The 9,087-nt window shown below is 43.2% G+C and overlaps 1 protein-coding gene across 1 annotated transcript; it reads left to right on the top strand.

Moving 5' to 3' along the window:
• The first annotated feature begins 366 nt into the window (after positions 1-366).
• Positions 367-8,641, top strand: LOC121171245 (cytochrome c oxidase copper chaperone). The gene is made up of 3 exons (XM_041002870.1): positions 367-616; positions 3,291-3,379; positions 8,508-8,641. The coding sequence occupies exons 1-2, from the start codon at positions 510-512 to the stop codon at positions 3,373-3,375; spliced, it is 192 nt and encodes a 63-aa protein (XP_040858804.1). The 5' UTR covers positions 367-509; the 3' UTR covers positions 3,376-3,379; positions 8,508-8,641.
• Positions 8,642-9,087: the final 446 nt, after the last annotated feature.

Here is a 9,087-nt window from a genome sequence, read left to right as displayed (position 1 = left end):
GTGTGTGTGTGAAGGGGAAACGGGGAGAGACCTACCTCTGGTTCACTCTCCTAGTGGCTGCAATGGCTTAAAACTCTGGGCCCACACCACAGCCAGGAGCCCGAATCTTCCTCCGGGTCTCCCGTGCGGGTGCAGGGGCCCAAACACTGTGTGCATCTTCGGCTGCTTTCCCAGGTGATTAGCAGGGAGCTGGATTGGGAATGTAGCGGGATTCCAAGAGGCAGCCTATAGAGACGCCTACGATTGAACTCGCAGTGCTTCCACACCACGCCCCCCTTCACCTTTTAAACGGCGCCTCTGCGCATGATCGGAAAAGATGCCTCCCCCATCCTGCCGCCTTGTCCCTTCTGCGCACGCGTGTTTTACACACTCAACAAGCAACCTCCCAGGAGGGTGGGACTTCCTGTCCTGTAGAGGGCGACTGCGGAAGTGGATGCGGACGCCTAGCTCTTGCGCCGGCTGGAAAAATTTGACGTAGTGTACGATAATAACTGCTTTCGGCGCGAAAGATGCCGGGTCTGGCGGCCGCAAGCCCTGCCCCGGCCGAGCCTCAGGAGAAGAAGCCGCTGAAGCCCTGCTGCGCTTGCCCGGAGACCAAGAAGGCACGCGATGCGTGGTCAGTGCGCCGCCGGGAGGGGTCCTGGCGCTCGGGCCGCTAGCCCCGCACCCCTGCACCTGCTCGATGCCGAGCTCGGCGGAGACCTGAAGGGCCCCGCCGGTGTCCCAGTCCCCTGGTGTTGACCGTACTCGTAGCCCCGCACCCCTGCTCCTGCTCCACGCGGAGCTCCGCAGAGACCTGAAGGCGTCCGCCTATGTCCCAGTCCCCCGGTGCGAGGAAAGGGCCAATGGAGGAGAGTTAGCTGGGGGATGCCGCTTGCTCTCCTCACGCGCTACTTCCTAGACAGGACTATTCATTAGCTTTGAAGATGTGGAAATGCATAGATACTGTCGGCCTTGAAGGAGTTTAAAGTTACTGCTGACTCATGCAAGTGGTGACTGTGGTGCGTGGTAAGGCCTATGGTATAGGATTTGGCAAGGACAGAGAAAAAGCATTTTCTGGTAGTTTTAAGCATTTCTTTCCAAATCCCACCCTTCCCCCCTCCCCCCAACACACACACAAAGGCCTCTGGACACATTGCTTATACTTGTGAAAGGATTCCCTTCCAATCCTTTGAAAACAAAGTTAAGAACGTCTCACGTCTGCATGATCAAGCCCCACGTGGGTTTGAAATAACTCATCCAGTTGATCAATTCACAGAAGCCTTTGTTCATTCTCATTTTATCTCTTTTTGCGGAGCCAATCTGTTTAGATGAATCTCTCGGGTATCGGGATATGAGGTTCTCCCTCGTGTCCCCTTCTTTTTTTTAGTCGAAGTAGGGAAACCAGAAGTAGTAGGGAGAGGGGTGTACGGAGAGAAGAGGGGCTCAGTGAAAAACACTGTGAAGGGAGGAAGACAGCGACCTGATACGGCACCAGCGGTGCCAGTAGGTGCTGCTTGGGTGTGTGCAGAGTATGACATAATGACAGAACCAGGCATCCCGAGTCACGGTCAGAGTCCTGACCCACCAGCTTGGTGACCTTGAGCACAGGATTGAGCATTCCTGCCAAATGTGTTTGTAAAATAGGCCTATTAGAAGTACGTGCCTGATGATTTTTACTATGAAGGAAAATGACAGAGGTCACGTCAAGTTCCTGGCATGGTCAGTGAGTGTGGGCTGTTACCTTGATAAGAAGGCATCTGCAAGGAGCAATTGACTTTTGAGCGATGGGTAGGGCCAGCCTAGTTCTATCTTTACATTCTTGCTATATGAATTATCTCAGACCACTTTCCCAAATAGATGTCGTGAAGAATCGTTTTTTCTATTAACCGAGGTGGGCTTAACCTGATTGTTTATTAAAATTACATTTATATGTAATCAGGTTAAATCGCTTTCTAAAACTGCACTTTCTTTTTTTTTTTTTTGCTTCTTAATTTTTTTTAAATTTATTTCTTCCCAAACTTGACATATTTAGGGTAAAAAGGTTCAAGCACTACAGGAAGATGGGCAAGACAATTAGTTCCATATTGTTTCCTTAATATATATGATGTAAAAGGGGATTTTAAGGGAGAAGCCCCACCCAGTCTCCCACCCACCCCAGGTCCCAGATGTGGGGCATGCTCCGAGGGTCTTGCTCAAGTGGTTTTGATAGTTCACCAGTTATGAATTGCTGCCACTTTCACCATTCCAAGCATGATGAGGTCGTTGAAGAATCCACATAGTCCATTATAGAGTCTCCGTTTGCCCAGTTTTTCACTACCAACATGTAGCTGAGGTGGTTGATTGACTTGTTCTGTGCTCTGTCTTTTGATGGTTAGGGTTCTGCGTCTGGAAGCTCGATTGGGGAGAACCCCAAATAAACTTTTTCTGAGGTGTTCCCAGATCAGATTCTTGTATGTACTAGCAAGCACAGGCCCCGGCACAGTCCATTGCCCCGATCAGCTGGTGCTTGCAATTGCTGCGTTGGTTCTTAAAACTGCACTTTCAACTCCTAGAAATGAAGCTGTGTGGTTCTAGTCTTTACCTTGTGGATTTTACAAATCAGAAACTCTTTGAGCACCATATGGGAAGTTTAAGTTTGAGAGAGAGAGAGAGAGCTTCCACCACTGGTTCACTCCCTAAATATCCTTAAGGGACAAGGCTTGACCAGCCTGGAGCCGAGAATTCAATATACATTTCCCACATGGTGACAAGGAACCAGCTGCTTGAACCATCACCTTTTGTCTCCCAAGATGGGCACCCGTTAGCAGGAAGCTGGAGTTGGGAATGGAGCCGGCATGGGACCCAAAGGCATTTGGATATGGGATGTGGGCATCCCAGCCAGATGTTTTTTGATGTTTATGTTGTTGACTACCTAGTGATTAGAAATCAATCAATGTGTTAAGTGTGTTTTAATATCAAGGTTAGTTCTTTGGTGATAGATGGCCAAAATGTAAGCTCTTGTCTCTGCCCTTCATTTGAGATACATATGATATCCGTTGAGATTATCTCATTGTAGAGCCGTGTGGGCAATCAGCACAGTTTGACATGTCTAAATATGTCTTCTAACCATGCTATCCCAGAACCTGGTTATCTGTGGAGCAACTTTGTAGGCGTGGAAATAATCACCATATCAACAACAAAGCTGTTTTGTGTCATAGCATGGTTTTAAATCTCGTCATACCTGTGATCTGCCTCACTCCTGTCACTGTATGCTTATTTCTTGTGCTTAATGCTCCTTTTGTTATGTAACAAGTACATTTTGTTTGTAGCATCATTGAGAAGGGAGAAGAGCACTGTGGACATCTGATTGAGGCCCACAAGGAATGCATGCGAGCCCTGGGTTTTAAGATATAAAATGGTAAGCTTGGTTTCTCTCTATTACTTTACAGATATAAAAAGCGTTGAGCCACATTCTGTCTGAAAGTTAGTTCCCCTAGTGAAAATACTATGTTTTTTTTTTTTTAAGATTTATTTATTTTTATTGGAAGGTCAAATATCAGAGAGGAAGATCTTCCATCTGATGATTTACTCCCCAAGTGGCAGCAATGGCCAGAGCTGAGCTGATCTGAAACTAGGAGCTTCCTCCAGGTCTTCCACATGGGTACAGGTTCCCAAGGCTTTGGGCTGTCCTCAACTGCTTTTCCAGGCCACAAGCAGGGAGCTGAATGGGAAGTGGAGTAGCCAGGATACAAGCTGGCATCCATATGGGATCCCGGGTGTGCAATGCGAGGACTTTAGCTACTAGGCTACTGCGCCAAGCCCTAGATACCATGCTTAAATATCACTAAGAGACCGCAACTCATCAGCTGTCAAAAATATGGGTGGATGAAGCTGATAAATTGGGAGGCATTCATTAGTTTAAGAAGGGGAGAATTTAGCTCTCAAGAAAGGATTTGACAGAAGTTTTTGGAATTAATTAGATTCAGTAGACTGACAGACATTATAATAAGTTCAAAATGGTCCATTGTTCAGCTTAAAGGAACCGAAAGGAGTATGTTCTGTATATCTTGTCTCTGTTGTGGATATTCAGTAAGTGCTTTTCAGTAAGCACTAGGTAACAGATGAAAGTACTGCAAGGTGAAAGTGGAGTTGTTGCTCTTTCTTAAATTACGTACCATTTTTGGAAAAACTTTGAATACAATTTTTTATGTGATATATATCCAAAAAATTACTTCCTTTTGTTTGGAAGCTTTCTAAAGACACTGACTTAGCTCACTCCCTGGCTTCATGCAAGTCTCTGTTCAAAAGAATGAATATTCTGTTTTCTCACTGTGGATTCATTTGGTCTACTTTCCTAAAATTTTTCTGGACTTTCTTGTAATTTTTAAAATTTCATTCACAATTTGCAGCTTAGCAAGAATCTTACCTCTTAATAAATTGCATAGACTACATATATTTATTCAATCAAAAAAAATTTGTTAACCCTTCAGTCAACAACTCCTATAATGTGGCATCTCTTTTTTGTTTTTTAAAGATTTATTTTTATTGGAGGTAGAATTACTGAGAGACATAGAGACAAAGAAAAAGATCTTCCTTTCACTGGCTCACTCCCCAAATGGCCACAACAGCTGGAGCTAAGTAGATCCAAAGCCAGGGGTCGGAAACTTCTTCCAGGTCTCCTGTGTGGGTGCAGGGGCTCAAGACCTGGGCCATCCTCTGTTTTCCCAGGTCATGAGCTGGGAGCAGGATCAGAAGCCAAGACATAAACTGGTGCCCATTTAGGATACTGGCACAGCAGGCTGAGATTAGCACGCTATGCCACTATGCAGGCCTGTGGCATCTCTTTCTTATCATTCCTTATTAGCGGTGTTCATTAGAAGTATTTATGATGATGGAAATGTTTTACACCCGCACTGAGCAGTAAGGTGACCACTGGCCATATATGGCTATTGGACACTTGATATGTGGCTAATGAGACTGAATATTTAGTTTTTTAGAGTGACTAGTCTGTATTTAACTTTGTCACTTGCATAATATTTAATCATATACCTTGCTTTACTCCAACTAGTATATAAGCTCAGAGAAAGTACTTTTCTGTTTGGTTCGATATCAAATCCCCTGCAATTTTAATAATACCTGGCACAATAGAGGATTATTAATTAAATGAGTAACTGAGGAAATCAAGGCTTGAGTTGTGAAATGACCACAGAGTTGAGGTAAGCAGGATCAGAATTCCAGCCTTGGTCTCCAGGCACTCTTTGCTGTGTCCCTCCACTAATCTCCACATCACATGACCACTTGTAACTTAATAATAGCTGAGTGATAATGCAGTGCCCTGTACCAGTATGATAGCACTAGAGAGCCTGGCTTCTTTCCCCCACAGCCTTTTCCTGTCTCTTTGGAATTTCATGTATGGTCAGTTGTCCTCCCAGGACTGTGAAAGAGGTGAGATAAGGAACGTGCTGAGCTGATGAAACTATGACTGTGGTGGGAAACAGTGTCGGCTTGAAGAGTCTGTCTTCATTTGAATTCTCCTGACATCTGATTTCTCATGTTTAATTTTGATTAAGACATTGATCGGTCCTCTTTAGATCTCACTGTTCATTTATCAAAAGGAAAACACATATGGGCTCTATAAAGTATCCGTACTTCTGTAGACGCATAATACACTTTCGTGACTGTTAGAGAGTTACTTAAAGAAATCCTTTAGTGAACCATTTTGTAAAATAAATATATTTGAGGGAGAATGCCTTCTTTCTGGAAGTGATGATCAGTTTCTTTATTCAAAAGTTTGTAGATTACAGTGTTGTTTGTGAGTAAAGTAGATTTATATTTTTATTCTCAAATAGAGGAATTTTTAAAGTTTTATTTAAAAAATTATGATAGCATGCAAGGCTTATATATTTTTATGGAATATGATATAGTATTACAACACATCTACATGGTAGAAAACCAGTCAAACCAACCAGCCTTTCCATTTCTTTCTGTTCCTTGTGTTTGGAACTTACCAGCTCTTTTCTGATTCTTTATTCAGAATATATACTCTTGTATACTGTACTATAGGTGATTTTCAAGTAAGCTTCTCTATAACAGTAATGGGCTAAAGCTAAAGAAGCAGTTGTAGGGATACTGCTAAATGTAAGTTATAGGGCCAAGTGCCGTAGCCTAGTGGCTAAAGTCCTCACATACTGGGGTCCCATATGGACGCTGGTTCATGTCCCAGCAGCACTGCTTCCCGTCCAGCTCCCTGCTTGTGGCCTAGGAAAACAGTGGAAGACAACCCAAAGCCTTGGGACCGTGTACCTGTGTGGGAGCTCCTGGCTCCTGGCTTTGGATCGGCTCAGCTCTGGCCATTGCAGCCACCTGGGGAGGAAATCAGTGAATGAAACATCTTCCTCTGTTTCTCCTTCTCTGTTAAATCTGACTTTCTAATAAAAGGAAATGAATCTCATATATATATATATAATAGTAGCAAAGGCACAGACTTGAAAACCACAAAGAAGTGGTGTTTCTCCCTCTCCTTTTGAGATGTAGCCCATCCCCTGGGAGGTGCATTCTCCCTGGTTGCTGCTTTTACCTTTCCTCCTCTTTCCATGTTCATTTGTTTACTTCACAAATAAAATTCTGCAAAAAAAAGGGGGGGAGAAGAAAAAACAGGTGAGATGGTGGTATTCTAGAGAGTTTTTCTATCTTATGACTGTTGCTGAAGGAGAAGGTGGAGATGAAGCTACAACCTGATTGGAAGTCGAAGGAGACTAGGGCTGGTTTTGGTGTAGCCGTTATGCTGCCACTTGAGACACTTGCGGGAGTCCTGACCCCTCCGCTGCAGATTCAGCTTCCTGCTGGCGCATACCCTACGACGCAGCAGATGAGGGTCCCAGGAGTTGGGTCCACCCTTTCCATCCGCTCACTGAGGAAGGCTCAGATTACGTCTCTGGTTGGTAGAGCCATTTGGGGGGAAGACTGGCAGGTGAGAGATATATCTTTGCGTTTCAAAAAGATGAAATAAATTATTTATTTATTTATTTATTTTTAAAGATTTATTTTATTTTTATTGCAAAGTCAGATATACAGAGAGGAGGAGAGACAGAGGAAGATCTTCCGTCCGATGATTCACTCCCCAAGTGAGCGCTTCGTCCAGGGCTACACTGATCCAAGCCAGGAGCCAGGAACTTCTTCCAGGTCTCCTATGTGGGTGCAAGGTCCCAAAGCTGTAGGCCGTTCTCAACTGCCTTCCCAGGCCACAAGCAGGGAGTTGGATGGGGAGTGGAGTTGGTGGGATTAGAACCGTTGCCCATATGGGATCCCAGCGTGGTCAAGACAGGACTTTCGCCACTGGGCCCCAAATAAATTTTTTTAAAAGATGAGTACATATGTCTGTGTGTGTGTGTGTGTATGTGTGTATATATATAGAGATGCAAAGGGCAGCTAGTATCTGTCTTCAGGAGTCAGAAAAGGCTTGGAGAACCCAGTGTAGAGGCCAAAGTCATTGGGAGTAGTGAAAATATTTTTTAAGTTTAATTGAACTTGATAGTTGGGTTTGTAAAAGATGGACTTTACAAAAAAAAAAAAAAGTCAAGCTTCTATTTATGTATGGAAATGTGATCCTGAGAAAAAGGGTCATTCCTGCCATTCCAAGATTTATTCATTCTGTAGAAATTTTCTGGGATCCTGGAAAACACCTGGATGAGAAAATTGACCTCTCCTGTCAAAGACTTTATTCTGCAAGAAGGTTCAGGGGCCAGGGGCTTTCATGTGCTAATTTCATGGGTTGCTCTCCTTGAAATGTTAAGTGACTTCATTTTGGTTATCTTTCCTGCCCAGATTTAGAAGACTCAGTTGGATGTTTCCATTTTTATGAGGCTTATCTGCTTATGTAAACCAAATAAAGGGAAGGGCTAGTATTTGCATAAAATTGGAGAGTTGGTTAGCCACCCTTCAGGGTTGTTCTCTGTGGTGGAAAGGGGTGGAGGAATTAAGAGGTTTGTGAAGAGAAGGCTTACATTGACAAGACCGGCAGCCCCACCCACTGCTACTCTCCCTTTCTGATCTTTAGAAAGGGAATTTTTTTAAAGGTTGCCTTTATTCTGCCCTTGGGGTTAGCTTGAGTAACTTTCCACAGAAGTGTACTAATGTACTGAGGCTGACCTTCTGCCTTAAGCTTTGCAGATCTTGCCAAGCAGATTTCAGGGGTTTGGGGCTGGAGGTGTGGGGCAGAGAAGTGAGTGGGGGGAGTTATAAATCTCTTGAGTATCCGCAAAAATCAGCTGCCTTATTTTTTTTAGAAGATATTTTTGAGAAAGACGGTATCTATAGAAATTAAAAGTATTATTTTTACTTCAAGACATAAACTGTAATGCATCAAATAGTTTGCGATATTTTTAATTTGGCAAATTTAGAATTTATGAAAATTTAGAATTCTTGAAAATAATTTTGGGGGTTGGTTAATGATGTTTCAGGTGTTCTTGTTAGTGGTTTTCATTCTATTTCCTGAGTCTAGCATGATGTTTTAAACCTGATTTTCTAAAATAAGTCTTTTTCCATAGGTGGTCTGCTCTGTGAACGAATAATCCCTGAAGAATGAAGAAAAATAAATGATTATCAAAGTTCTTTAATGCACTTTGATAAATGGAAAATATATTTATAACTTATTTTAAAAACCAAGGAAAATATATATGATCAGAAATCTTCAGTTGTGTTTTTTATGTGTTCCTCACATGTTCCTTACATTTAGTGTAAATGTACATCTTAAGGCATGTAATATCAGTAAATCTAACACATTGTTAATAATAAATTTATTTTGTTTTGATGATGTTACATAATTAAGTGGACCACAGATTAGGATAGGGAGGGTCAAGGAATGGGGGAAAGTGGAGGAGACAGCTGCTTGTAATCTCCTTTTTTCTTCCTGTATCTGGAGAAAGTGAGAGAGAAAGGAAGAGTTGCTCCCAGCAGCCCAGTCACATCAGGACCCGGGAATGAGAATGGCCCCACCTGTCATCCCAGGGTCCCCAACGTGGAGCATGTTTCAAAGGTACTGCATAAGTGATTTTGAAGTTCTAAGACACTGTTGATTTCATTGCCGCATGGCTGAGGACATCCTTCAAAGGTCCATTGGCTGTCACA

This window comes from Ochotona curzoniae, unplaced genomic scaffold (genome assembly GCF_017591425.1).
Source record: "Ochotona curzoniae isolate NIBS_2020 unplaced genomic scaffold, NIBS_Ocur_1.0 scaffold_2587, whole genome shotgun sequence".
Lineage (NCBI taxonomy): Eukaryota > Metazoa > Chordata > Mammalia > Lagomorpha > Ochotonidae > Ochotona > Ochotona curzoniae.
The sequence above is the reverse complement of the archived record's forward strand: the minus strand, read 5'-3'. Positions and strand labels throughout refer to the sequence as shown.

Coding starts and splice junctions, on each gene's coding strand:
- LOC121171245 (XM_041002870.1), top strand. CDS start 510: ATGCCGGGTCTGGCGGCCGCAAGCCCTGCCCCGGCCGAGCCTCAGGAG. Junction 617..3,290: donor AAGAAGGCACGCGATGCGTG/GTCAGTGCGCCG, acceptor TTTTGTTTGTAG/CATCATTGAGAAGGGAGAAG.